At 44.6% G+C, this 27,684-nt stretch overlaps 4 protein-coding genes across 4 annotated transcripts; 1 reads left to right on the top strand and 3 right to left on the bottom strand.

Annotated features, from left to right (window-relative positions):
* Positions 1–555: 555 nt before the first annotated feature.
* On the bottom strand, positions 556–3,208 carry LOC131327121 (receptor-like protein 12). The gene is made up of 2 exons (XM_058360133.1): positions 3,114–3,208; positions 556–919 (listed from the first exon to the last, which is right to left on the bottom strand). The coding sequence occupies exons 1-2, from the start codon at positions 3,206–3,208 to the stop codon at positions 556–558; spliced, it is 459 nt and encodes a 152-aa protein (XP_058216116.1).
* A 150-nt stretch (positions 3,209–3,358) lies between these two features.
* Positions 3,359–4,503, bottom strand: LOC131327112 (LRR receptor-like serine/threonine-protein kinase GSO2). The gene is made up of 2 exons (XM_058360124.1): positions 4,091–4,503; positions 3,359–3,761 (listed from the first exon to the last, which is right to left on the bottom strand). The coding sequence occupies exons 1-2, from the start codon at positions 4,501–4,503 to the stop codon at positions 3,359–3,361; spliced, it is 816 nt and encodes a 271-aa protein (XP_058216107.1).
* A 13-nt stretch (positions 4,504–4,516) lies between these two features.
* On the bottom strand, positions 4,517–12,599 carry LOC131327105 (receptor-like protein 6). The gene is made up of 3 exons (XM_058360112.1): positions 12,531–12,599; positions 5,114–5,185; positions 4,517–5,023 (listed from the first exon to the last, which is right to left on the bottom strand). The coding sequence occupies exons 1-3, from the start codon at positions 12,597–12,599 to the stop codon at positions 4,517–4,519; spliced, it is 648 nt and encodes a 215-aa protein (XP_058216095.1).
* Positions 12,600–12,601: 2 nt separating this feature from the next.
* Positions 12,602–13,207, top strand: LOC131327103 (uncharacterized). The gene has a single exon (XM_058360101.1). It carries the CDS (start codon positions 12,602–12,604, stop codon positions 13,205–13,207), a length of 606 nt encoding a protein of 201 aa, XP_058216084.1.
* The last annotated feature ends 14,477 nt before the right edge of the window (positions 13,208–27,684 follow it).

Here is a 27,684-nt window from a genome sequence, read left to right as displayed (position 1 = left end):
TGCTGTGAAAATAACCTTATAGAACGTTTTGAGCACCCAATGACCCTGTCATTTTTCATCTCCTGTACCCATTCTTTGAAAGTGTTTGCTTTCAGACTAAAGTGTGTTTTTTTAATTAGCAGTCCGTCAGCCTTTTAAAGGTCAATCCTCCTATTCCTTTTTAATTGGCCAATTGGTAGCAGGGTAGAAAGGGGAAATTTCGTTTTCAGAAGAAAAAGAAAAGTTAATCTAGATAAAACCGGCCGGGGAGCATAGAATTAATTAAGGTGCAATTTAGTTTTGTAAGGCTACTTTATTTTACTTTTGGTGAGTTATATTATCTTTTTACTCACAAAATTGAGTGACTCTTAGGTACTCTAGCTTTGTACGAAAGATTCAGTGGAGACAGTATCATAAAAAAATCAACTTATAATTTAAAAAAATAAAATGATCCAGTGGGTCGGCTTAAACTCCTAAATACAATTGTCGATCCGCCACTGGATTTACTTTTCTTTTTAAACGAAATTACCAAACGAGAGCATAGAAAGGGGCAATTTCGTCCACATTCACCATAGCCTAGAAATTTCTGAGATATTCTTCTCGTAGTGGACCCTTTAAATAATTGTGCGAAATATCAATAACTCGCAATCTCGGAAAAGGAAATTTGGACTTGAGAGTTAGCATGGGTCCATGGAATCTGTTAGATCGCAAGATTAGAATATGCAGCTTTGGCAGATGTTCCAACCAACTTGGAAATTCGTCACAGAATTTGTTGTTTCCAAGCTCTAGCACCTTGAGTTCTCTACAATGGACATAAGATCTTGGAACTGGCCCCTCAAATCCATTGCTACTAAGGTTGACTTCCAAACTATTTTCCCTTGTAAGTGAATCATGAATGATGCCATGAAAATTGTTCTTCTGCAGTTCGAGCACTAATAGACTGATGCAGAATAGAAATTGAAATAATTTAATAAATAGCATTCTCTAGTTTTATTATTTTGATTATAAATTATTTTTAAATATTTCACTTTAAGTGTCATTTGTTTTGACAAGTTTTATTTTATTTTCTAGTATTCATATTTGAGGATATCTCAAATCTTTTGATTTTGGTAATTATTGAGTTAATAAGAGATTCACCGAGATTCAGCTTCCTGTTTTGCTGATTCCTTTTCGGTCTTAGTTTTTTAGTATAAAATAAGTTGTAGGGTGATATTAAAATTTAGTTGTTTATGATTGAATTAATGAAAATTGAGAGTTTATCTCTATATGTGTTTGTGTTTCAAAGGGAGAACCTTTAACATAAGTAAGTTCGTGATCTCTTCTTGCAACTAGTTTCGTAAAAGGAGGTTACGCTGCATCAGTTGGTATCAGAACCTGCGCTCGATTCCAGATCGATCACGGCGCGACAAGGAGTTTGTTATGGTCATTATGCTGTTGCCGAAGTTGTGAATGAAGGTGATGAGGCTGCATAGGGTGCACAAATAGGGGAACGATTTCAACGAATTGAGGATACGCATGAAGCGTTGGTTGAGAGGGCCACCTTGATCGTCGACAAGCAACCTCACTACTACCCGCTAAATTTGTGCTCCTTCATGGAGGAGGGGGTACAGTTCGGTGGCCTTTCACATCCAAAGTTATTCCAAATCAAGTTGTGGATTGAAGTAAACCACCAATTTATGATGAAGAACCATTCGTTGATGAAAGGTATAAGATAGTTCCTAAGAAAGAAGAGGATCTAAGTTCCTCATTGAAAAATATAAATTTGGTGCCGTTGCTACGAGTACTCGGCAGTTTTATAAAATCTGTCTTCAGAATAAATCGTGTTGAAGATGATCAAAATTTTTAGTACGTGGATCCATTTTAGGAGCCTATTGAAGATCTTGCAAGTAAGATTCATTGGATTCCACACCTTTTGCATGTTTCCAAGGAAATTGCTATTCTCATTTTTTAAGATTATTTGAAATTTAGATTCGAGAAGATCAACTTAAAGTATAAGATCAATGCAGACAAGTTTCGACAAGCAAAATTATTTGAAGCAATGGAAACTCAATGACAAGTTTTCTCAAGCCGAAGAGAATGATGCATGCGTGAATTCATGAAAGATATAGTAATTATTTAAAACAGTGCTTGACAGCCTCCTTTTATGAAATTAGTTATAGGTATGAAATAGAGATACTCCCTCTTCGAACACACGATAATGAGAAAACTCTCAATTTTTCTTTAATTCAATAACAACTAATTTGCCCTAAGGCTAATGTAGCGCCCCAAGCAGACCACTGGCCAAATACCTTGATTTTGATCCACAAACTACACCACATGGCCCAAAAGCTTAAGCATAAGATACTAGCAGTAGCCCACGAGATTTGTTATATGCCTAAGATCATCCATGTAGACTTCCAATGTGGGATGGGTGTTACAATCACCCCAACTTTATAGCCTCATGCCCTCGCGCGGGGTTGAGCACTATAATCACCAATACAAATCAAACCAACAACCAAATCAAACCAAACTCCAAGGCCCACATGGTCGTGCACATGGATGGCTTTTATTTCACCTGTAACGCCCCAAGCAGACCACTGGCCCAATACCTTAATTTTGATCCACAAGTCACACCACATGGCCTAAAAGCTTAAGCATAAGGTACTAGTAGTAGCCTACAAAGTTTGTTATATGCCCAAGATCATCCATGTAGACTTCCAATGTGGGATAGGGTGTTACAGCTAACATCTCAATTTATAGTAGAGCATTACTAAAATACTAAAAAGGAAATAAAATCAAGCCTAATTCTTCTTGACCAAGCATCCTACAAAATAGGAATGGTAGTTCAAAACAAATTAGGAAATTAAATACTTCTTAGAACACTTATTCCTAAAATTGAAACTCCCTAACAAAATTACTAAAATCAAAATAAGGAAAACTAGAGAAAGCTATGTATTAACTTATTTCAATTTACATTATGCATCATTCTCCCCGTCTTGAAGAAACTCATCATCGAGTTTATATAGTTGAATTCATCGAATCTTGTCCGCATTGATCTTGTATTTCCAATTGATTTTTCCGAACCCAAATTTGTAAAGAAGAGTCTTGAAAAATAAAAGTAACAATTGCCTTCCCAATTAATTTTCTCTAAGTACGCAACCCAAATATTCTTCTTCACAGCAATTCCAATATATTCCCAAAAAGGATCCATGCATTGATTATCCCAACCAATTTCACCACCTTCAAGCATGGCAACAACATCTTTTTGCAATATTTTCTGATTTTTTTTCTTGAGTAATTTTCTCCACCGGTTCTTCGTAAAAAACTGGTGGCTTACTCTAATCCACTACTGGATCTGGAATAATATTTGATGTGAATGACTACTCAATGGTAGCTTCATTCACCATTGTCCTCCCCCTTGACTGATGATTCCAGCTAAAGGTCTAGTGATAGAAATATCATCTGACACTTCCTCCTCTTTCGGAAATCGAGGTTGAACCGGACAACGGCGAGACGAGTTTACAACTTCTAGAGCCTCAAGACGTTGCACGACCATCTCAAGTACCGCTCTTAGCCTCTGAAACTCTTCCTCTATTCGAGCATCTCGAGCAACCTCATCTCGCTCACAGACTTCATCAACATAAACTGTACGACCTCCTCTTCCACCTCGACCTCTATCACGTCTTCCGACCATAGTCAGGATTGGAACGAGAGCTCTGATACCAACTGATGTAGCGCAGCCTCCTTTTACAAAATTAGATTCACCGAGATTCAGCTTCCTATTTTGCTGATTCCTTTTCGGTCTTAGTTTTTTAGTATAAAATAAGTTGTAGGGTGATATTAAAATTTAGTTGTTTATAATTGAATTAATGAAAATTGAGAGTTTATCTCTATATGTGTTTGTGTTTCAAATGGAGAACCTTTAACATAAGCAAGTTTGTGATCTCTTCTTGCAACCAATTTCGTAAATGGAGGCTACGCTGCATCATAGACTTTCACTAAATCTATTTGATTCAGGAATGGGGCCAGAAAAATTATTCGAAAAAAAAATCAATTGCATAAGGAAAGGGAGTTCAAAGGTTGAATTTGGAACAATATCATGTAGGTTGTTATTGCTCAAATCAATAATTACATTGTTTCAAACACAAGTGTATGACCAATCAGTTTGTTATAGCTAAGATCTAAGTATCTGAGTTTGGGTAATTCGAAGACCCACGATGGGATGGTATTGTCCAGCAGGTTTCGGCCTATGTCCAGAACACGTAGATTTGGAGGTACAATTGAAGGAAGAGGACCAGTGAGACTATTGTTTGACACATCTAAGAACCAAAGTTCTATCAAGTTTGCACCAAATGAAAAGAGGGGACCTGTGAGATTATTATCTGAAAGGTCTAAGTAGGCGAGATTTCTAAGGTTTGAAATCGGAGAAGGGAGGATACCACTAAAATTGTTGAATGAGAGGTCCAAATGAATGATTTGTGTAAGGTTCCAGAGAGAAGAAGAAATGGAACCATGGAGTTTGCAATTAGAGAGTCTCAATTCCATCATGGACTTTAGATTAGCAACCGAGTCGGGGCAATTCTCCAGAAAAACCTGTGCGAGAGAGAACCAAGCGATGGAGAGGATAGCTCAAATTCATGAAATCGGGAATATAACCAGTGAGAGCATCATTGTGCCCTATATCCAACTCCTGTAGATAAGGTAAACGAAAGATTTCGCTAGGGAATTTTCCATGTAATCTAGAGTAGCGAAGATGGAGGGTTCTTAAAGAAGTCAAATTGAGCAAGGAATTTGAAACCACCGAAGAAGACACCTCTACTAACCCAAGATCAAGATCTCTTAACTTGGATAAATTTTGAATGAGCAAGTAGAATACGCCTTCTTCCAATCCCAAACCAAAATTTTCTGAGAGATCATGCAACATGAGTTTGTTTAGGGAGGAAACTCCTGCTGAGACTTCGGCCGAAAAAACACTGTCAGAGAGATTGAGGTGTGTCAATTCGGTGAACCAAGTGAATTCAGGTGGGATGAGAGACAATGCAAAGTCATTGTAAGCGAGGTTGAGCTTTTGAAGGTGGGGAAAGGAGAGAAAGAGGCTGCAATTAGGATGGATGGCGCCCTGGAGCCAGCTGCAGCTGAGGTCGAGTCAAATTACTTGACCCGTCTTCTTGTCACAATCGACCCCATCCCACGAGCAACAATCGGAACCCTTTTTCCAAGACTTCATCTTTGGAAAAGAAGTGACATTAAGGATATAATCATCACAATAAGGATTTGCGGTTTCATTGGAGGAAAAATTTCCTTTAAATTGCAGCAGCGCAGAGGTCTATTCTTCACAGCCCATGTTTCCTCTTCAACACTGAAAAAGTATGGGTTTACCAATTGAGGAGAAGTACTCATATAACATGACTGCTATTCTCCACCAACGCTTAATGATTATTTGGGATGTTTTTCCATCAACCAAATTTTGTGTAACCATAAGATTAATGCGTTATTAAAACCAAAAGAATGCGTTAACTACTATCAACAAAAAATGTGCGTACGATGCACTTCATAGGCAAACCGTTGCTTAACTAACCGTTACTCCTTCCGTCTCTTTTTAAGTATCCCGCTTCGTAACTCCAACTTATTAAAAAAATATCATCAGTACACCTTTCACATTAACTTTTACATCCACTTTCCATATTTACCCTCTATGGAGACATCATTATTACACTTTTACTCACTAATATTTTAAAATGAATCTACTTTTAAGGGCAAAATGAAAAATGTATCAACTTTTACCCACTAACTTCACAAAATAGACATTTATTAAAGGACAACCCAAAATGGAATACTAGACTTTAAGAAGGGGACATAGTGAGTAACAAACACCCTAGAAAATGAGTCATGAATAGCAATAAAATTGGTTAAATTTCAATATCACCGGATCATATTATGGACTATATAAATGGAGTTTGCGAAAAATCAGTTCCAGACTTGGGCTATAGCCCATGGTACGGCCCTGGACAATATTCAAACTTTAGGGTGCCCTTCTATTTCATTGATCCTTGAAATTGTTACAAAAATCAATAGGAACAAGAAGAACAACAGCATATTTCTAACTAAGCTAAGAACAATCATATGCCCAGTCCGAGACCCAAACCCTGACTCACTTCAACTCATTGACTTTGGGTCAATGAAAGTTTAAGATGGATGTATTTCTTGGGCTCACTGCAACTGGTAGGAACAGTGTGCTTGAGTATCAAATGGCAAAATTCAATAATACATGAAGTCAAATGAATAATATGGCTATGTGCACGGGTGGACTCCCGCAACTAAAAGGTCATACTTGGTCACCGAACCTAAGAATTCAATTTTAAAAATTTGGCTTAAACAATGGACTTGGGATCACAATTTGAACAGGAAATTCGATGTTCGAACAATAAATAGGAGTGCGGATGCCATGTTTGATTATCGTCGAATGAAGTAGGCATGCAATGTCCTCTTCTCTTATTCTTGCTACAATGACAAAAATTGGAGTCAATTCTGTTCACATTTCATTTCAAAATTGTACTTTTTCTAAAAATCAATGAAATGCGAGCGAGAATTGTAAACCAAAGAATAATCTCTGTTGTTGATGTGCCGTTACGCTCACTTAAAAAACAACGCACTTGTTAATTTATTGTTTAGACATTTTGTCGAGTAATTGGTGAGCAACCTACGCATAACAAAATTCACTGTATTACTCAGAAATAAACCAATTAATGATAAAATTTAAATCAGAGGGAGACCAACTAATCATGTTAAAAAAAAAAAAGATGTACTGATGTGTATCTATTCAAAATTAAACCAAAGGGAAATAAATAGACACTAATACCCACAATCTTTGTTCCTTTGAAGAAGTTAAAGTTTATTGATCAACCAGCACGGCTGCGTGGCAAGCTCGAATAGGTACTTGTTGCCAAAAAATGAAGAGGAGGGTAGAAGATCAAACAGTGGCTAAGGGGAATGTGCTTAATATTAACAGGTTATTCAATTCTGACTATGTCAAATCGAGAGGAATACCATGCTAACTGTAGAGACCCGTATTGTAGAGACCCGGGAATTTTTAATTTTTGAAATGTTATGAGTTAATGCAAAATTTGTGAAGTTATTTTGGTTTGGGGTTTGATCGATAGAATCATAATTACAGGGAGTGTTAGTGTGATTTGGTGTGTGTGTGTGAGTATATATAGAGGGGTGTGTGTGTAGGGGATTAAAAACCCCAAAATATCTCTCTCTCTCCTAACATCTCTCTCTCGGCCCTCCCTCTCTCTCTCTCTCCGGCTCTCTCACTCTCTCTCATCCTCTCACCCAAAAACTTCACCAATCACTTGAAACCCATGAAATCTAACCTTCAATCCGTCTCCTACGCGTGATTTGAGCCTTGGAATCGCGTGGGTTTGTGCTAGAACTCGTTCTTGGATTATTTCGGAGCTTTGGAAGTTAGGGCTCGTTCGTTGATCTCGTGTTTGAAGCTTCTAACCTTGAGGTAGGGATTTCTTACTCATTCTATGTGTTTATGAGTTGATTTCGAGCTTTAATCGAGCTTTGATCATCCTACTTCATTCATTTGAAAGGCAGTCAAAATCTGCAGAAAATCGCCCAAAATTGCCTAGGGATCGATCCTCAAGCATGAGAGATCGATCCCTCATTCAAATCTGGAAAAAAATCTGACTTTTGCCCTTGGGGATCGATCCCCAAGAGAGGAGGGATCGATCCCTCCCTTCTCTGGAAATTCTGCTCACTTTTTGGGTTTCAGCCCAACTTCAAACAGCCATAACTTTCTCGTCTGATATTGGATTCATATAAACTTTATACCGATTCGAAGGTCTTGAAGTTAGCTTTCATTTGCCATCAGAATCACGTTAAGAATCTTAGTACACAAAAAGTTATGACCATTTGAGTAAAGGTGTATCAATCTGTCGATGTCCGTGGTTATTCCTAAGGTTGTTCTCGTTCCGTGTTATGATTCCGTTTATAATTAGAACATATTTAAGTCACTCTTGAGTATGATTGCTTACGTCCCAATAACTCATTGTTCGACCTTATTTCTTGCCACTCATTAGAGCTAAATATTAACGATGTTGGTTAGGGATCGTACCATGAGGTTGATAGGAGTATTGTGGACTATAAGGGATAAAGTGATGAGTGTTATGAGTAGATATGAGTTTTTCTAGTGACTCGATGGGTAGTATTGTGACTCGTATCCTCGCACTTTGTCCTGTTGAGCTCCCTAGGTTCCTTTGGCACCCGTTTTATAAGATTCACGTATAGAACCTAGAGGGTGGTTTGTCGTGGAGTCGTTATGGGTTCGATACGTGACGTAGAGCATTGTGATAGACTTAGAGTAATAATGTGAACTTAAGGTATTTATCAACGTACGAAGTGACATGTTTACGAGTTTGTATTGCAAGGTGAATTTGAGAAATGTTGCCTGCTTGTATGTTGAACGATGGTTTGTGTGCGTGTATGCTTGAATTGAGAATTCGAATAAAGGGCCTGCAACGCAAGGTGTGGTAATGCGAGGACTCTAGAGGGCCCGCAACGCAAGGTGTCGCAATGCGGAAACCCAGGTGGAGCATTCACTGTGACGCCAGTGGTGGTAACACAGTTGAATGTCTCACATAATGAAGAAAGTTATGATAGAGTACAGAAGTTAATGTTGTTGTTTGGGCTGTTTAATACTTGAGATTGTACTATTGAAAAGGGGAATAAACGATTGAATTTATCAAAGTTTTTAAAAAGGAAGGAGCTCGATTTTGGAAAAAGGATTTTTATGAAAATCCTCCGGCTATTCTTGAGCGAATCAACAGTTTCCGGTATTCGTGCGCAGAATCAACGGACTCCGGCTATTCAAACTCGAATCAACGGAGCTTGACCCGTAAAGGTCGAGAGTTTTCTTGAAAGTATTTTTGGCAACCAAGAAAGGAACGTTTTTATGAAAAGGGGCTTAATGATGAATGATAAGAAACGAGGAATTGTGGTGTTCATTGAGAAATCTTAAAACGGTATGAGAAATTGTCGTAGGTTATTTGGATGGATGTGTGTGTTGAATGCTACTTCCGACTCGATGTATGAATGGTTAGGGATAACTATAAGATGTCTAGGATTCCCATAGTCGTAGTCTATCGGTTCATTGTGGTGTTCCTTTATACCTCTTGTTCGTCTCATTGAAATTCATTCACTCTAATTGCATGCTTCATCACATTTACTTATAGCTTGTGTATAGAATTCTCTACTAGGCTAGTGTAGCTCAACCTATCATTTTCAGGTAAAAAGCAAGGATCTTGAAGCGGAGCGCATGGTGTGCATGCTTGACTACACATATTTTCAAAGCCGTCAACGAGGAATGGTTTTATCATCCACTGTTTAATTTCTTGGAAAGGTGTAACTGTAAATCTATTTGAACTCATTTAACTCTGGATATTATGTAACCTCATAATTTATCTTCTTTGACTAATTTTGAAATTTGGGCCATAGTGCCAATGTTGTAAAATCTCTAAACTCTGGGACTTGGTTTATAAGTGATCTTTTGGGAACTCTCTTTTGGGTATTATCTATATTATGCGGAGATTGATTATTGAAATGGACTATTATTTATGTTGAAAATCGAGGGCGTGACACGTATAAATTTCAATTATCGAAAGGTTGTATAAATGCCGGAAAATTGAGGAAAATATGAAAATTGTTGTGGTTAATTGAATTGGGGTTTAAAGTGGAGGAATTGTTAGTGGAGGGAGTGTTTGTGGGATTTATACTTGTGCTAGTATATATAGATGGGTGGGTGTGTAGGAGATTGTGGACACGCGCCCCTGGAAATTCGGTTTGTAGAAATCGGGCGCGGCCCTTTTTCAGAAGAGCGCGGCAAAATGCTTCGATCCAGAGTCGCCACTCGGGTTTTAGCGGTGAAAGCACCCAAGGAACCGAACTCGAAAACGTTTGCCACGTTTGTTTGATTTTGGAAAAGGCTTGTAGACTGGTCCGTCGTCACCTTCGATATCTGAGGTTCGGGAGCTAGGTTACGAGAAGGGAAGGGTTTTATGGCACCCCCTCTCACCCAATCCGGAGATCGGTCTCTACTCAGGCATTTTATAAAACGTTTGCATTTTTCTCTCATTTGATCATTTTTTTAGCCAGTTAGGGCAGGGAAATAGTTAACGGGGGTTAAAACTATAACAAGTTGTGATTTATGTGGCAAAATGTTTATGGATGACTTGATTGCAATGCTAAATATAGATTGAGAACAAGCATTGAGCAAACTGAACAAATTGCAGTACGCTGCCCCGCAGGGGCATGAGCAAGTTCTACCAGCATGCACTGGTCAAGCCACTGCATGTTGGTTAGACTTGCGCACGCCACATCAAGACTGGCGTACTCCACTTATCTGGTTTCACAGTCTTTGTTTGCAACCCTCTAGGCTCTGGAAAAGGACCAGCGCACACCCAGGACAAACCATGCAGTTTAAACAAGCAGGATATATATATTTACAGACAGATGAAATGGCTTGAAGCCATAAAAAAAAGGAAAAAGACAGAAAACCCCCTAAACAGAGTGGGGACATGTAGCAGGCCAAGATCACACTAAGATGCAAGGGCCAGCCACTGGGTCGTGGGACAACTGCCGTACGCCAGTCATACGATGCCGTACGCAGGTGTGACCATTATCCAGTGCATGGCTTTGCATTCATCTGGGCTCTGGAACATGACCAGAAGGATCCCAAAGGCCCTCTAAACAGATAAAGAATAAGCAATAACCACTATATCTAAACAATTCGAAACATACAAAAAGCAGTAAACTGGTTATTTAGCATGCAAGGGTGATTGACAGAAAGGTAAAATGACGGGAATGGTGATCCATGATCCCCACGCCAGTAGTGCTCGTTCTGCCATTACTGGCGTACGGCATAGAAGTACTGGCGTGCGCCATGTTCCATCTGATACGATTGTTATATTTTACCATTTTAAGGCCAGGACTAGTATTGTTTACCAGCCTGGGCCTTACTGGTTCCCCTCAGGGGTCAAAAACGGAAAGGGACACAAAGGTGGTATACCTTTTTTTGAGGATTGAAGGTGGTATTGAGATTAAAGCTTGGAGATGGAGGCTTGGATGGTGACTGGATATCAGTAGGGTATGTGGAAGTGGGTTGCTTTCCTTTCTCTTTCAATGGAAGAAGAGAAATAGAGGGCAAGAAGAGAGGAGAAGAAAGCCTTGTGCTTCTTAATGAGGCCAACCCCTTGCAAATGAATGCAAGGGGGTATTTATAGAGGGGGAGTGACTGAGATCAGTCTGGTGCTAGGGCCTGTTTGGCTGGCTTGGGTCAAGAAGAGAGCCTTCCCATGCATTAAATGCATGGGACTAGTTGATGGGGGGTGTAGGAGAGAGGGGGAGCGGGCCTGGCCGATATAATCATCAGGGGCTACTGTGGCCGACGTCAGGGTGGCACAAAAGTCTCGTCCATGTGGCTGAATAAAGTTGATTTGACTGGGTTTGACTAGCGTGCGCCACATATGGACCGGCGTGCGCCAGTAATAGCTGAGTCAACGGTCGATGACTGACACGTGGCAGCTAACTGGCGTACGCGTCCAATACACTGGCGTATGCCAGTTGGGTTTTGCTGGGGCTGTTTGGCTCTGGTTTGAAAGGTTTGAAACGGGTTTGAGAAAGGTTAAGGGCACTCAAAGCTCAAACACACCTTTGTCCTTAAACTGTTTTCGACTAAAATCATCATTGGGGAAATAAAGGATCGACAAGTAACGTTATCTGGACAGTCCAGAATGGGGTGTCTACAGAAGCCCCCCTTTGACGGCACTTGAGGCACCATCGACTGGAGACAAGTAATGTCAAAGGTGTTTTCTAGACAGCCTCTTCGAGGCTATTCAGAATACGTGAATTTTAAAAGACCTGTTTGATTTGACATTTTGGACGAATAGATCGTCGTTGATTTGAAATTGGACGGATAGATCGTCGTTGATTTGAATTTGGACGGATGGATCGTCGTTTGATTTGAAATTGGACGGATGGACCGTCGTTGATTTGCAATTGGACGGATGGACCGTCGTTGATTTTGAAATTGGACGGATGGACCGTCGTTGATTTGAAATTGGACGGATGGACCGTCGTTGATTTGAAATTGGACGGATGGACCGTCGTTGATTTGCAATTGGACGGATGGACCGTCGTTGATTTGAAATTGGACGGATGGACCGTCGTTGATTTGATTGTGGACGGGTGGACCGTCGTTGATTTGAAATTGGACGGATAGATCGTCGTTGATTTGATGGGCCTCTGCTTGGGGATAACTTCCAATCGGGTACCAATGGGACTCATGGCATTTTAGAACACCACTTGCGAACGGACTCCGTTGTATGGGTTGATTTGGGCCTCAGGCCCAATATGTACTGGCGTACGGGAGCATAGCACTGGCGTGCGCCACGTTTCAACAAAACCCGAGCCCAGATCCGGCCCAAAGCTGCTCCCACGTCGTATAAACTTCTGAGACGGTGCAGAAACCGCTCTTCTCTGGTTTTGAACTCTGGAAACTGTCAAACCTTCTCAAAATCCTTCAATTTCTTCCTCACTCTCCCATTTTTCCCAAAAACCCACACCTCTTCACCCATCTATGGCGGAACCCAGTGGTGGAGGCAGCAATGGCAATGCCGGCGAGGAGGGAAATCGGCCACGGGGTAGTGTCGAGACTCCGGAGTCTCGAATCGACGATCAAGCGACTGCCGAACCTTCATCGAGTGTCAGTGCAGTGGTTGCAGGCAGCGGCGGCGACAGTGGTGGCCATGCAGCGGCGGTGACTGGTGGCGATGAGGGGCGTACACCAGGAGGGATACGGCGTACGCCAGGCTCCGTTGTGATAGTGTGTCCACGGGTTCGTCGTTTAGATGCTAGGAGCGGTATAGAAGGCTTGGTGGTGACAGGCCTGGGCTCGGCTGGGGTCAGGGGCGATGGCCGTGGTGGTGACGGAGGCCGGCCGGAGGCACCGGTGAAAGATCCGGCGAGGGGCAAAGGTCCCATGGTTGAGGAGGGTGTATCTGGAGGGGCACCCGTGGAAGGGGTTGAGTTTCGGCCAGACGTGGGGTCCTCGGCGCATGTCCCCATTTCTCGGGGATTTTGCCGAGTTCGTGTCGGAGGAGGAGCTTGGCCGTTTGCTCCGGGAGAATCCGGGGGTAGTGGCTGCAGTACTGGCAGCACGAGAGGACAGGCTTCGGGAGGTTGAGAGGGCTCGGGAGGAGGAGCGTTTGAGAGAGGAGGCCGAGAGGGCCGGGGCGAAGATGAGGCTTTTGCGAGTGAGACCGAGGCGGCCGAGGAGGCTCAGGGGGAGGTGTGGTCTTTCGAGCGGGCAGTGACGCTTGCAGAGTCCATACGGCTGGCCCCCCGTGCTAGGTTTGATGCGGCCACCTATGCTTTGCCCGAGCCACATTTGTTCATTCCGTCTGGGGTCGAGAGCCTTGCACCTTTGAGGGAGAGCTACGACGCGGAGCTTATACTGAGAGACCCACAGAGACACCTGTCCGTGGATTGGGTGCAGGTATTCCTTTGCACGCCTTGTTATTTGAATCAATATGTAGTTTCGAAACTATCGCAGCTTGTAACGTACGAAGGCCAGAACCTTGAACTGTAACTTGACCGAGAAAGTAGAACTTTGAATAGCGTGCCTCGACTTTTGAAACTTAACTTGAATGATAGAACACTTGAAATAGTTGAATCGACTCGTAGAATGCCCATGATTTCGACTTTGGTGCCTAACTTGAATGAACCATAAGCTGCCTTGATCAATAAGACTGTCCTTTGAACTTGAATTCGACTATGTAGATTGCCATGACACGTTGAACGCCCGGACAGTGTGTCCAATAGTTTGAATCGACCATATTGATGAGTAGAACACTTGTGAAATCGACTGAGAGATGCACCTCGAGAGAGATAAGGCCTTGGAGCCCACAACTTGTCTGAAAAATACCTTTGGATTGATTCGACTGATAGCAGAACTGGATAAGATAATACAAGTGCCCGGTAGCTTTGTTCGATCTTTATGATACCGGTTTCGACTGTGGAGTTACTTTTCGAGATTCTGAATTCGACTAACTGCTTGAGTTACAATTACTGATGAAACTCCTTTTGTCGTCTGTCTTTGTCATGCAGAGGGGAGCAGCCAGCACTCGGGGCCATGGAGGTCCAGCGAGTTCACTTGAGTTGTACCGGAGCTTGCCCGAGCGAGTCAGGGCCTTGGTTGACGCCGCAGGGTTCCGGCCATTTATCCTCACACTGACGCCCGTGAAGAGCGACCACGCTCTATTGACAGCGCTGGCCGAAAAGTGGTGGGATTCTTCGAACACCTTTCACTTGCCGATTGGGGAGATGACGGTGACTCCGTCTGACTTTGCAGCGCTCACTGGCCTGAGGGTAGGGGGAAAGCCTATCCCGCTCGACTCAGAGATTCACAGGGATCCTGAGGCTTTGGCATGGTTTTTGGGGCAGGCGCCGGCGGGTGAGGCGGAGACCGTCCATTATGACCAGTTCAAGCGGTATTTGCATGGGAGGGAGCCGGAGTCAGACTTGGAGGCGGAACAGATGGCGAGGGCCTACTTGTTGTACTTGTTCGGGGCTACCCTGTACCCGAACAAGCGATCTACGGTGCACCTGTCTTACTTGCCAACCCTCTATGACTTGAGCACAGCGTCGAGGTTTGATTGAGGAGGAGCAGCGCTAGGCACCTGCTACGGCTTCATGGGGGCGTTCTCACGCGGAAAGAAGGCGACGGCCGGCTACTGGAGGGTGTGGGAGGTAAGGCTTGTCATTTACTCCTGCTTTTCCATTTCTTGCACTCGTATTTGATTTGCACATGAACTGTATTCTGATGCTTTGATTGTCTGACCATTTGCAGCTGTGGGCCTATGAGGTGCTGAAGATGTACCCGCCGGAGAATAAGTGCCCGAACCTGAGGATGCTCCCTCGTGCCATGATCTGGGGTCCTATGTACAGCGGCAAGAAGAAGTCGATGGGGAGCCTCCTAGCCTTCCGGTCGTACCTGGACGAGCTGTCGGGTACTCAGGTATGTAACACGTCAAACTGATCATTCTGCCTTTTAGAATTGCTTTAATGCTGTCGCTGATGCCTTTGAATCTGTGCAACTGTCTTCGCAGGTAGAGTGGAAACCGTGGAGCAATGCAGAGCCTGAGCCCGAGTACCTAGCACGGAGCAGGGTGGTGACGGCGAGCCGGGTGCTATTGGAGTCGGCCTTCGGGTGGCGGTGGTACCTGGGTGACAGGGTGACACGGCAGTCACTGGGCTCTCTTGAGTACCAGGTGCCTGGGCCACTGCCTCCTCACGCTTCTCACACGGACAAGTACACGCTGGCCGAGCTGAGGCGTTTCACTGTTCCGGCCGGGCTTGCTGTCTTTCTGAGGCCTGGGCGTGACTACGCCGTCTACCGGAGGCAGCGCTTGGCTAGGCCGCTTGGAGTTTTGGAGCATGTCGCCGTGCAAAGTGAGGCTCTTAAAGCTGGAGAGGAAAGGCGGAGCCGGGAGAGCAGGGCAGCTCGCCCGAGAGAGAGGAGTGACTATGCCACCGCAACCGGGCTGCCTCAGCTTTCTTGGACCCTAGCAGTGCGGGACGCCAAAGGAGAGGAGGCCGTAGTTCAGTTCGCGCCTGCCAGGACAGACCCGGCAGAGATCACAGGGCCGGTAAGACATTCCTTTATCCCTTTGTAGCTTCTATACTTTACTTTCAGCATGCATACTTGGCTTGAATTCTGATTTTGCCCCAAAATCGTCCCACAGGCTCCGATGGAATGGGTGCGGGAGGCGGCTCGACTGATAAAAGCCATGGAGAAAGAGTTCCATAAGATAGCTGGCGGCGCCTCCTTACAGTTGCACTACCCACCTCCTGTTCCGGCTCCCGTTGAGCAGCCTCAGGTATAACTTTTCCCCTTTACTTTTGACTAGAATTTGCTCTCGACGTTTCCTGCACTCAGCATTTCAATATATACAATATGCACAATGTATGCTAACTGAATTGAATGACTATGCAGGGACATGCTAGGGCGGCTCCTAGGAGGAAAAGCGTGCGGCCTCCCCCAGCAAAGAAGGCAGCTTCGAGCTCCTCCCGGCCAGCGAGGAGCTCCAGTTCCGTCGGGAGCTGAGGAAAAGGCCTGCAGAGAAGAAGCTTGCCGAGGGACCCTCGCAGAAGAAAAGGAGAGAAGAGGAAGAAGTGGAGGAAGAAGTGGAGGAGGGGACGTCCCTCAGCAGCGGCTCTGACTCGGCGAGCGATCCCAGGTTCCGAATAGACCCTCGAGAGGTGGAGGACAGCGAGGAGGACGACGACGAGGAGGACCTTTTTGATGACTGAGGGCTATCACCGAGCCTTAGTTTATTTTGCCAGATACTTCGACGCTTTGAGTAGATACTTTGATACTTGGTGCTTTGGACGGGGCCTGCGTGCCTCTTGATTTTGTTGGCGAGTGTGCCCTGATACTTTTAGTTCTACCCGGGCCGTTGTGCCTTTGGATACTTGACACATTTCCACCGTTACACTTGGACACAGTAGTATATAACATATGCATTTTCTGTTTTGTCGTTTTCCCTTTACTTTGACGAGACTTAGTAAAAGAAAAGAACAAAACATCCGCTAATATCCAACATGCACTGATGAATGCTCTGAATCGACAATAGACACTTGTATATGCTCATAATCGACTTGGCTCGAAGAAACGATGGACAGAAAAGTTTTAGGATACGACACGTATCCCAAACACGCGGGGGATACGGGAGTTTTGGGCGCCGGTAGGCCGAACTCCAAGATTCTCCCCAGGGAAAGAAACTGACCCTTGTAAAAGGCGACATAGGTTTAGAGAGACTTGCGCAAACCATCAAAACCGGCAGAATTGCCCCGGCGCGAGGAAAAACCGATGAAAAGCTAAAAATGTCACAAAAATGGACATAAGACGCCAAAGATGACTCGATATGGTCCCGGACCGAAACCGACACCCTCACACAGTCACATAAGGCCTATGTAACATGTACGGTATGATAATACTTGGCAAAAGTCCCTGAAACGAGTTTTGACCTCCCGTATCCTTGATTTTAGCTTGAAACTGGCCACCGGGGGTCCAAAATCTTCATCGAGCGTGGCTTTTGGAATCCGATGCCTTGCCATAGCCTCAAATGATGTTTAAAACTTGTAGGAACCATCAAACGGCCAAAGCCAGCCCTGGAATTGAAAACGAACATGCGGAGGCAGTAGCTGCTGCAAACTGGTTTCTGGTGAAACCTACTGGCGGACGCCAGAAGTTGAGGCCCGTACGCCAGTAAGTGGGGGACACGGACACGCCAGTTATAAACTGGCGTACGCCAGGTTCCTGAACGCCAGATCCACTTGACTGACCAACTGTCCTTTTTCAGGGGCCACTTTGTTTTTTACTCCCACACGGTTTGCACACGGTTTCTGAGTTCTCAGGGGGCAGTGTCCTTTGCAGAGGAGAGGTTTGGAAGCTAGCATGATGCTTTGATGGCTTATTGGTGGGGGAATGGAAAGGCCAAGGCCTATAAAGCAGAGGCATAGGTATCGTAGTCTCCAGGACTGCATTGCTTCCCCTTTTCCCCAGTACATCTCAACATTCTCTATGGACAACCCCCTTCCAACCTTGCTCCGGCCCTGGCTAGCACAATTTCTAAGTGTCGACTGGCTCAACTTCCAATATCACGGCCTTGCCTCGTTCCGCTTTCTTCGACATGTGCCACTCCGCCCAGCGCTCCTGCAGGCTGCCCTCAGATTCTGGGATCCTGACGTCCATGTCTTTCGCTTTGGCGACGACGAGATGTGCCCCACTGTCGAGGAATTCCAGGCGTACCTTCGGACCTTCTCGTCCCCTATGCCTGTAGTCCCGCCTTATCAAGCAAGCATGCCTAAACTGCTGGACAACTCGCTCAACATTTCCCGGGGTTTGGCAAACGCTATCCTTGAAGGTGGCCAAATGAATACCATGCGGCTAATCGAGGTGTACAGTCCAGATGGCGATTTAGATAGCAACGAAGCCCAAGCGCACCGTCGTTTTGCCTTGGTACTTTGCCTGCTTGCCGCCTATCTGCTTGTGCCGGCCCACAGGCAGGTCAGCCTTTCTCTTGTGAGCGTTGCTGCACAGATGGGGGCACGGAGGAATGTGGTTCCTTTGGTCCTGGCGGAAACTCTCCTGGGTTTGGATTTGGTGTATACGGGCCAGTCGGCCGTTTTCAGTGGTAGCCCGCTTTTGCTTCAAGTAATCTCACTCAGCTCACCTTTTTCCGGTTTTTCACACGTTCTCATTTTACCTCGACGCTTGGCTTAGGCTGCTCCCTAGCTCCTTACTTGTCTTTTCGCTCAGGTTTTATCTGACTTCTTACTTGTCTTTTCCTCTCATGCAGTTGTGGCTGTCGGACAAATTGAATCTACTGCACCCCCCGGTGACAGGTTGGAATCTCTTTCCGAAGAGGATTCATCAAAGGGAGATGCGCTACCCTGACATGGACACAGAAGGCTGGTACGAGTTCATGCGGCAAATGCAGCCTGACGAGATTGCCTGGAGGTGCCCCTGGCTGGACCTCCCGGACATGGCCATTCACTCCGATGGGTTCGACAGGGTGGTGATCGCGGGACTGTCGAGCTTTACTTTCTACATTCCCGGCCGTGCTCTTCGACAGCTGGGCGCTTCTCAAGAGAACCACCGCATCAGCATTGGGGACTTCCGTGTCCCGAATTTCAACGCTCAAACACTCAACGGTTACCAGAGGCACTGGGGCCTTAGAGCCCTTCAGGCTGAGATGCCGGATTTTGCAACAGGGCTAAGGAGTCGCTACAGGCAGTGGCTGAGAGCCGAGGTGAATGCAAGGGAAAATATTGACTGACTCCGGGCCACTCTGCTATGCTTAGAATAAACTGCGAGCCGTTAGGCTTCTTAAGCATTTTGTTCTGTTTTTCATGCTTCAACTGTTTTTAAGGCTTTTATGCTCAGCTTATGTATTAGAAGTAGTAATTTGCAATAAAGTTGAAAGACAACGGGTTTCCCCTTTCTGATTCACTTCAGTGCAGCCTTTGACTTGTGCTCGACCTCCTCAAACTGCGATATTGACCCAAAAATGTCGAACCTGGATCGAAGTTTTGATGGAACGTGACCGAATCTCAAAGTGAGATTGCCTACGTATCCCTTTTCAGGGAATCAGGTCAGAACGTAGTTCAGGCTAGGGTTCGCTCGTGTATTTTACCTCTCCTTTTACGCTCTAACTTTTGCCTAGCACCGCCTTTTCAGGTTTTCGGCCTAGCGAGCTTTCGACTTTCGCCTATTTATTTTTGCCTAGAACCGCCTCCTTAGGTTTTCGGTCTAGCAGGCTGCTCTAACTTTTGCTTGAAATCGCCCACCCTTGTGGTTTTCGACCCAACGAGCATCTCTCAGGGATAATAACGTTTGAGCTGATCCAGGTTGACCAGGGTACTGAATTCATTGCCGTCAAGGTCAGTGAGTTTAGCAGCACCCCCGGATAGGATGGTCTTGATGATGTACGGCCCGGATCGCTTCGGCCTGAACTTCCCGCGGGGTGTAGGTGGATAAATTCAAGTAGTGCTTTGAATAGCACTGGAATGCAGTGGCTCCACGTGCCTCTTGAACGTAACCCTAATTCGTCAGAGAAACCCTTATCCTGCAAAACAGACAAGGAGTGAGCGCACCTTTGCCTCTCGTGGCAAAGGCCCTCCGATGCCTTTGTTAGTATTTCGTACTAATGATCAAACCCTAATTATCAGTAGGAAAGCAATAAGATTGCAGTGTATTGCGTACCTTTTACCTCTAGGCTTGCTCTGTTTATATAGACACTCGGATGCTTGGTGCCCAAGCATCCCTATTGTCATAGGATTCCCAACTCGTATAGGAAACCCAGGATATCAAGGATTCTCGTTTCCTTTATCAATTTATGGAAAAGAGTCCTTTCAGGATTCTTTTCCATTACTGACCGAACATCCCATTCTCATTGGGTATCTTTCTCAGACCCTATATTCTCGGGATCTTATTCCTTAACGGAATACCACTGTTTCTGGACTCTTCCGGAATGTTCCCTCTATTTCATCATCTGACAGGACCTCTTTCCTTGTTCGGCCGTCTCATAGCCGAACAAATGGTCTGGACCAGTTACTTCACATGTAACTGGTCCTAAGGAAACAATTTGGACCATATCCTTTCTAAGGAGCTCTCCTTCTGTTCGGCTTTTCTCTTGCCGAACAATGTATCTGAACAGTGGATCACATGTCACTTTCCTTGTATCTGGTCCAATAACGTCTCATGTTATTGTACCGAGAATCGTACAACCTCTCTGGACCATTGACTTCTCATATCAATGGTCCACAGTGCGTTGACCCTTTGTTGACCGTGCTCGGGCTTATTTCGCACCTGTTCGGGAATACCTCCCTACAATTGCTCCCCAGCTTTGCTCGTTTATATTTTACTCAGATGGCGAGTAAAGCTTTTAAGCGAACAAATTCACTTTGTTTCTGCACCCTATTTCACATATTGGTGCAATATTTCATCACTTTGCTTAAGAAAAAATCATCTTTTCTTGTGGCCGTCACAGGCTTTTAGCCCTAACCTTTACACGCGTCGATCATCGTATTGCGTTCCATTAAATACGAGCTGACGTGTTTATGGGAAAACGGAACGCTCAAACGGCGTCTGGTATGACGTTTCACGTACGCCACCCACTTTTGGGGTATTTTTGGGTTTTCGTCCCATTTTTCAAAACACCCCAATCTTCCCCTTAGACTCCCTCTGCAGAAGAAAAAACTGTTCAAGCGTTCGCCCGCCATTGAAGCTCTGTTCATCGTCTCAAGACCTCTCCTTCTAAGGATTCCATCGACTATTCTCGTAAGTCATCATTTCTTCTTCTTACAACTCCATTTCTCTAGTGGATTGTTTTCAACCGCAGTTTAGGGTTTCATTGTCCCCATTGCTTTACACTTCGTAGAATTCCAAAATCCTATCTGGTAATGGGTAGATTTCGTAGGCACTGTAATACTCCTCAAGCCATGGCTAGTTTCAGATCTCGATATGGGATTCCTGACAACGTAGCTACTGTTTTGGCTCCTGAGGATGCCATTCGTGAAAGCTTCGATTTTGACACCCTTCATATTCCAGTAGTAGCCGTCGTTGAAGGCGGAGTTAGGTTTCCCCTAGCCCCTCTGCTCCGCCAAGTCTTAGCGTATTACAGGCTTTCGCCAATGCAGGTTTCTGCCAATTTCTTCAGGGTAGTTATGGGCATAAATACCTTAAACCAAATGTTAGGGACTTCGCTAGGCCTGTACGATATTCACCATCTATACAGTATTTCCAGAACTGGGGATGCCCTCACTTATTATCTAAAAAGTAGGGATTCTAGAAAAAAGCTAGTCCTTGAACTCCCTGACTCTGCTCGAGGGGATGACGACGACTTCCTGATTGTCACGGGCAACTTCGAACCCAGAGATGAGGACGGCCAAGTGATTGGTTTTCACGCTCCTCATGTATTCGGGAGCCCACGTTAGTGCTTTCCCCTAATTTCAAATTCTTGTCCTTTTTCATAGGAAAAGCTTTTTCATGCTTTCTAATTATTTATGCTTTGCTCGGCTGCAGCCTCAAACATTAACCGGGGTTATAATATCATAACCCCTCAAGTGCACGTAGCTGATATCAAGCGAGCACTTGCTTTCAACGGCGAAGGGACATACCTTGCAGGCCGAGCAAGAGCAGCTCAAGTGCTTCTCAGCCACAAAGCTTCATACGGTGGGTTTATTGATCGGAGAACCCGAGCAGCTGATACCCCTGCAATAGCTGGCCCTTCAAGACCAGTTCCCGAACAAGAAGAAAGGCGTTCTCGGACACCTCCGATCTCTGACGAACCAATCCCTCTTGCTGAGGAAGCTTCCAGTTCGACATCCAACTCGTCTTCCAGCGGCCGTACCTTCTCAACTTCAGAGATGAACCGGCCGATTGACTTGGGCAGCCTCCTCACCATTCCTGGTCGAGGTCGTGGTCGGGGCCAAAGTGTTCAAGGTCGTGGTCGTCGCCCTCAAACTCAAACAGATGCTCCCCCAGGATTTTCCCTTGAAGAGATTGAAGCCCTTCACCGTGAGAAACGTCAACGAGTGGAGGAAACTCAAGAAAGACCCCCTACATCCTCCTCATCACTTGCTCCCCTCTGGGCTCCTCCATTCTCACATGGGAACCGAGCTATCACTGCTCGGGACAGTGTTGAGTCAGAAGGCACTGCCCTTGCCTTGTCTCAAGCTTTTCTGCTTCCAGGAGATATGCAGAAGGAGGTGGCGAGCTCGCCCGACAACCTTCTAAGCTCATTCATGTCTCACAATGCCAAGGTAAAATTTCACTTTTGTAAACCATAGTATACCATAGCGTTTGTTTAACTGTTTTGAACGTTTCCAGGTGATGCAAAAAATGGTGGCCATGGCTCAAAAACTCAGCCAATCTGAGCCCCAACGTGCCAAACTGGTCGGTGAGAACAACAAGCTTCAACGCACCATCATCAGGCTTGAGAGAGAAAGAAACCAAGCCTTGGGAGTGGCTGATGGTTTAAAGGGACAACTGAAGGGGACTGAGGACAGCCTAAATCAGACGCTGAAGGAACTCGAGGCGAGTCAGAACGAAACCAAAGCTGCATTTGAGAAGGGATACAACGAAGGGATCAAGGTGGCCACGGAAAGTTACACAAGCCAAATGCCTGGGATACAAGACCAAGTCTGGGTGGCTTCTTGGACAGCTTGCCTTGCCAAAGCTGAGATTCCAGAATCATCTCCTCTCTGGACCAATATTGAACTACCCAGTGCTGCCAGTCAAGAGGAGGATATTGCAGAAGAGATGGATGACGAGCAGGTGGCGAACGTGTCTGCTGAGCAACCTGTTTCTGAAGTGGAGCCTCAGATTGATATGACCAATCCTAGCCAAAAGGAAGTCAGTGATGGTCAACGTGGAGAGGAAATTGCCACTGATGATGTGATTGCACCAGTAGCTCCTGTAATTGCTCCTTCTTCTGTGCAAGATCTTACTGAAGATGAATGAGCTCTGCCTTTCTTTATATCTGTGTTTTGAATGATTCCTGTCAAGATACTTGTCCCACATATTTCTGTCATGGATGTTTTGTGAAAAGTTTAAGTATTTCGTACTTATGTAAGTTGTTTCGTACTTTTATGCATATATTCGTATGCTTCCAATTGTGTCCCACATATTTCTTATGCACGTATTCATATGCTTTGCATAGTCTCGTAGAGTTTAAGTTTCACGTACTTTAAACTTTTAAGTTTCACGTACTTAAATGTTTGAAATTTACACAAGTATTTCGAACTTGTGTTTCAACTTACACAAGTATTTCGAACTTGTGTTTCAACTTACACAAGTATTTCGAACTTGTGTTTAAGTGTCACGTACTTAAAAGTTGATAAGCAGTGATTAATGTTTCACGTACTTAAACTTGAGTTTAAGTTTCACGTACTTAAACTTGTGTTTTTAAGTTTCACGTACTTAAATGTTTGAAATGTTTACACAAGTGTTTCGAACTTGTGTTCAAGTGTCATGTACTTTAAATGGATATCCTATACCCTGCTCCCCAATACGAATGAGGGAAACCAATTTCGTAATTTCGTATTCAAAACAAATACCATGAGAACTGCAGTTTATACTAAGAAAGTATAAACTCATTCATAAACTGTAAAACTCAAGAGGGCGCTACTCGTACCCCTTGTAGCTAAAAGAACAAAAATAGAACATAAGAGAGTTTTATTCGTAACTCTCACACAATCACGATGTGCAAAAATAAAAATTTATTCATATAAAAAACTTTCTCAGATTATGGACATTCCAAGGTCTTGGCACTGGGTTCCCATCCAAGTCCGCCAATCGATAAGCCCCAATGCCTGCGATTTCTGTAACTTGATATGGGCCTTCCCAATTTGCCCCTAGCTTTCCCTCACTAGCCACTTTAGTATTGCCGAGCACTTTTCGTAGCACAAGGTCTCCAACACCAAACTCTCGTGGGTGTACATTCTTGTTATAACTTTTGATGAGCTGCTCTTGGTATGAGGCCAAGTGCACCAAGGCCCGTTCTCGTCGTTCCTCGGCAAAGTCTAACTCAATCTCCAAGGCTCTGTCATTTCCTCCACTTTCAACCAAAGTGGTCCTGTTGGTCGGCAGACCTATCTCTAATGGAATAACAGCCTCCGTTCCATATGCTAATGAATAGGGGGTCTCTCCCGTAGACCTCCTAGGCGTTGTTCGGTATGCCCATAGGACCAATGGCAATTCATCGGGCCATTTCCCCTTTGCTTTATCCAAACGTTTCTTAATCCCATCAAGGATTGTTTTGTTTGAAGCCTCTGCTTGTCCGTTGCTTTGAGGGTAAGCTGGAGTTGAATAATAATTTCTTATCCCATACTGGGCATAGAAAGTTTTGAATTTCTTCTGAAATTGCGACCCATTGTCTGTAATCAACGAATAGGGTACCCCAAAGCGAGTTATGATGCTTTTCCACACAAACCTTTCTATCATAGGTTCAGTAATCTTGGCCAACGGCTCAGCCTCAATCCATTTAGTGAAGTAATCTGTTGCAACTAATAGGAATTTTCGATTCCCAGTTGCTTTGTGTAGTGGACCCACTATGTCCATTCCCCATTGAGCAAACGGCCAAGGACTTGTCAGTGGCACCAGGTCCTCGGCTGGTGTTCGAATCATTGGTGAAAATTTCTGACACTTCTCACAAATTTTTACGTACACCTTAGCATCTTCTTGCATGTACGGCCACCAATACCCTTGGGTGATTGCTCGGTGGGCTATGGACCGACCACCAGCATGGCTTCCACAAGTCCCCTCGTGAATTTCGTGGAGGAACTTTTGCACCATCTCAGGATGCACACAAAGCAAGTAGGGTCCTGTAAAAGACTTCCTATATAGTTTTCCCTCTGGGGATAACCAGAACCGAGCAGATTTGGTCCTGATTTTATGTGCCTCCTTTTTGTCCAAAGGAAGTACTTCATCTCGTAAAAACTCCACTATTGGGTCCATCCAACTTGGTCCTTGGCTCACGTCCAAGACCATCTCTACACTTCTGCCAATGCTCGGCTCAGCCAAATACTCTACGGCTATTTTTCTTCTAAACTCAGATGGCACAGCTGCAGCTAACCATGCCAATGAATCTGCATGAGCATTCTTTCCAGAACTTATCTGTTCAATATACACTCTTTCGAAGGTATCGAGCAGATCTCTGGTCACCTGTACATATGCCGCCATCTTCTCGCTCCGGGTTTCATATTGCCCGGACAGTTAATGGACCACGAGCTGTGAGTCAGAATACACCCTAACTCGTTTAGCTTTTAGGATTTTTGCACTTCTCAAACCAGCTAAGAGTGCCTCATACTCTGCCACATTATTTGACCCTTCAGGGGGCAAAAGCACAACTCCAATTCCTGAACCGGTGTTGCAAGCTGATCCATCAACAAACAGCTTCCATTCCAGGGGATCTTGTTCGGCTAATGCCTGTTTCTTCGTTACAGGAGACTTTGCTTCACACTCCTTTCTCGTAGGAGGCAGAGGTGCAACCGCAGGTGAGAACTCTGCCACAAAATCTGCCAACACCTGGCCTTTGATTGCTGTGCGCGGCTGATAGTCGATGTCATATTGGCTCAACTCAACGGACCAAGTTGAGATCCTTCCCGAGAAATCTGCCTTTCGGAGCAGTGATTTTAATGGGAACTCAGTGTAGACCACAACTTTATGGCTCTGGAAATAATGTGGCAATTTTCTAGTTGCTGTCTTTAGTGCTAGGACCAGTTTCTCGAGGGGCAAATACCTTGTTTCGGCATCTAACAAAGTTTTGCTCACATAATAAACTGGGATTTGCTCGGATCCCTTATCTCTTAAAAGTACTGCACTTACAGCATGCTCAGAAACAGCTAAGTATAAAATCAGAGACTCACTTGTTTCTGGAGTCGAAAGAAGGGGAGGAGAGGCCAAATATCCCTTTAGATCCTGAAAGGCTTGTTCACATTCTGCTCCCCATTCGAACCCTTCCCTTTTCTTCAATAACTGAAAGAAAGGTCTGCACTTGTCACTTGATCGGCTAATAAATCGATTAAGAGCTGCTGCCATCCCAGTTAATCGTTGGACTTCTTTCGTTGTCCGAGGGCTTTCCAGATTCTGTAAGGCTTTTATCTGGTCGGGATTTGCCTCTATTCCCCTTAGAGTTACAAGATGGCCCAAAAACTTTCCAGAGCCGACTCCAAACGCACACTTCGAGGCGTTGAGTTTCAACTTGTATTTCCTCAAAATCTCGAAAGCTTCTCTCAAATCTGCTATATGGCCTTGCCCAGATTTACTCTTTACCACCATGTCATCTATGTAAACCTCCATAGTTTTGCCGAGCAATTTTCTAAACATGATGGTCACCAGTCTCTGATACGTTGCCCCTGCATTCTTCAATCCAAAAGGCATGACATTATAACAGTACAACCCTCGTGGTGTAATGAAAGACGTCTTCTCCTGATCTGGCCCAAACATTGCAATTTGATGGTATCCTCGATATGCATCGAGAAAACTCATCCGTCCATATCCCGCTGTTGCATCAACCAACTGGTCAATCCTTGGAAGAGGAAAACTGTCTTTAGGACACGCCTTGTTTAAATCTGTGAAGTCGACACATACGCACCATTTTCCGTTCTTTTTCTTGACGACAACAGTATTTGATAGCCACTCTGGATAATAAACTTCCCTTATTGCCTTGGCTTCCAACAAGTGATCCACTTCTTCGATTACAGCGTCAACGTGCTGTACGGCTGCCCTTCGTTTCTTTTGAATGACCGGTTTATGCTGTGGATCTATATTCAAGTGATGGCAAATAACATCTGCATTTACCCCAGGCATCTCCTCTGGTGTCCAAGCAAATACATCGACATAAGTTTTCAAGAAACTTATTAATTCATTTTCTTCCCTTTCTGGCAACGATTCCCCAATTAGAAAATACTTATCTGGATCAGTCTCGTTGATCAGTGTTTTCTTCAAATCCTCAACTACCCTCTCGGTTGGGTCTTTTCCAATATCCTCAATGGTCGGCAGATCCGGAATTTCCACGGTATTAACATGGTGGGCATTATGGACTTTTTTAATGATGGAAACCAAACATTGTTGAGCTATCTTTTGGTTACCTTTGATGTGCTCAATCCCATTAGACCCTGGGAACTTTACCATCTGATGGAAAGTTGAAGAGACTGCCCTCATCTTGTGCAACCATGTCCTTCCTATAATCACGTTATAGGAAGACGGTACATCCACCACTAAGAAGTCGGTTCGCAGTACCACCGTCCCAGCCCGAACAGGCAGAGTTACTTTGCCTAACGGCCAAACTGCTCCTGCTCCAAATCCGACCAATGGAGTTACTGATTGTACCAAATCTTCTTGTGTGAGCCCCAGTTTCTTGAACGCATCGTAGTATAGCACTTCGGTGCAACTTCCTGAATCCACCAGGATTCTCTCCATATCATATTCCCCAATTCGTAGGGTTATGACCAAAGCATCATTGTGAGGTACCTGGACTCCTCCCAGATCTTCATCAGTAAAAACTATGCCTTCGTTGCTTGCCCCTTCGTTGCGACCTCTTTTCTTCCCCAACTGCATTACATGTTGGTTATGTTTTACTTGCCTCTGAA

The sequence above is a fragment of the Rhododendron vialii genome, chromosome 1a (genome assembly GCF_030253575.1).
Source record: "Rhododendron vialii isolate Sample 1 chromosome 1a, ASM3025357v1".
Lineage (NCBI taxonomy): Eukaryota > Viridiplantae > Streptophyta > Magnoliopsida > Ericales > Ericaceae > Rhododendron > Rhododendron vialii.
Note: the sequence above shows the minus strand (reverse complement) of the source record. Positions and strands in the feature narration are given on the sequence as shown.

Bases quoted from the DNA above. Each gene is read 5' to 3' on its own strand.
- LOC131327121 (XM_058360133.1), bottom strand. From the start codon at position 3,208: ATGCTTGAAGGTGGTGAAATTGGTTGGGATAATCAATGCATGGATCCT. The intron at 920-3,113 runs GTACTTAGAGAA...ATTCTGCATCAG, and splicing joins AAGAAGAATATTTGGGTTGC to TCTATTAGTGCTCGAACTGC.
- LOC131327103 (XM_058360101.1), top strand. From the start codon at position 12,602: ATGGCGGAACCCAGTGGTGGAGGCAGCAATGGCAATGCCGGCGAGGAG.
- LOC131327112 (XM_058360124.1), bottom strand. From the start codon at position 4,503: ATGGAATTGAGACTCTCTAATTGCAAACTCCATGGTTCCATTTCTTCT. The intron at 3,762-4,090 runs GTAATTATTGAT...TAAAAAACTAAG, and splicing joins ACACTTGTGTTTGAAACAAT to ACCGAAAAGGAATCAGCAAA.
- LOC131327105 (XM_058360112.1), bottom strand. From the start codon at position 12,599: ATGGGTGAAGAGGTGTGGGTTTTTGGGAAAAATGGGAGAGTGAGGAAG. The intron at 5,186-12,530 runs GTTTGACAGTTT...TCTTTTCCAAAG, and splicing joins AATTGAAGGATTTTGAGAAG to ATGAAGTCTTGGAAAAAGGG. The intron at 5,024-5,113 runs GTAATTTGACTC...CACCTTCAAAAG, and splicing joins GTGACAAGAAGACGGGTCAA to CTCAACCTCGCTTACAATGA.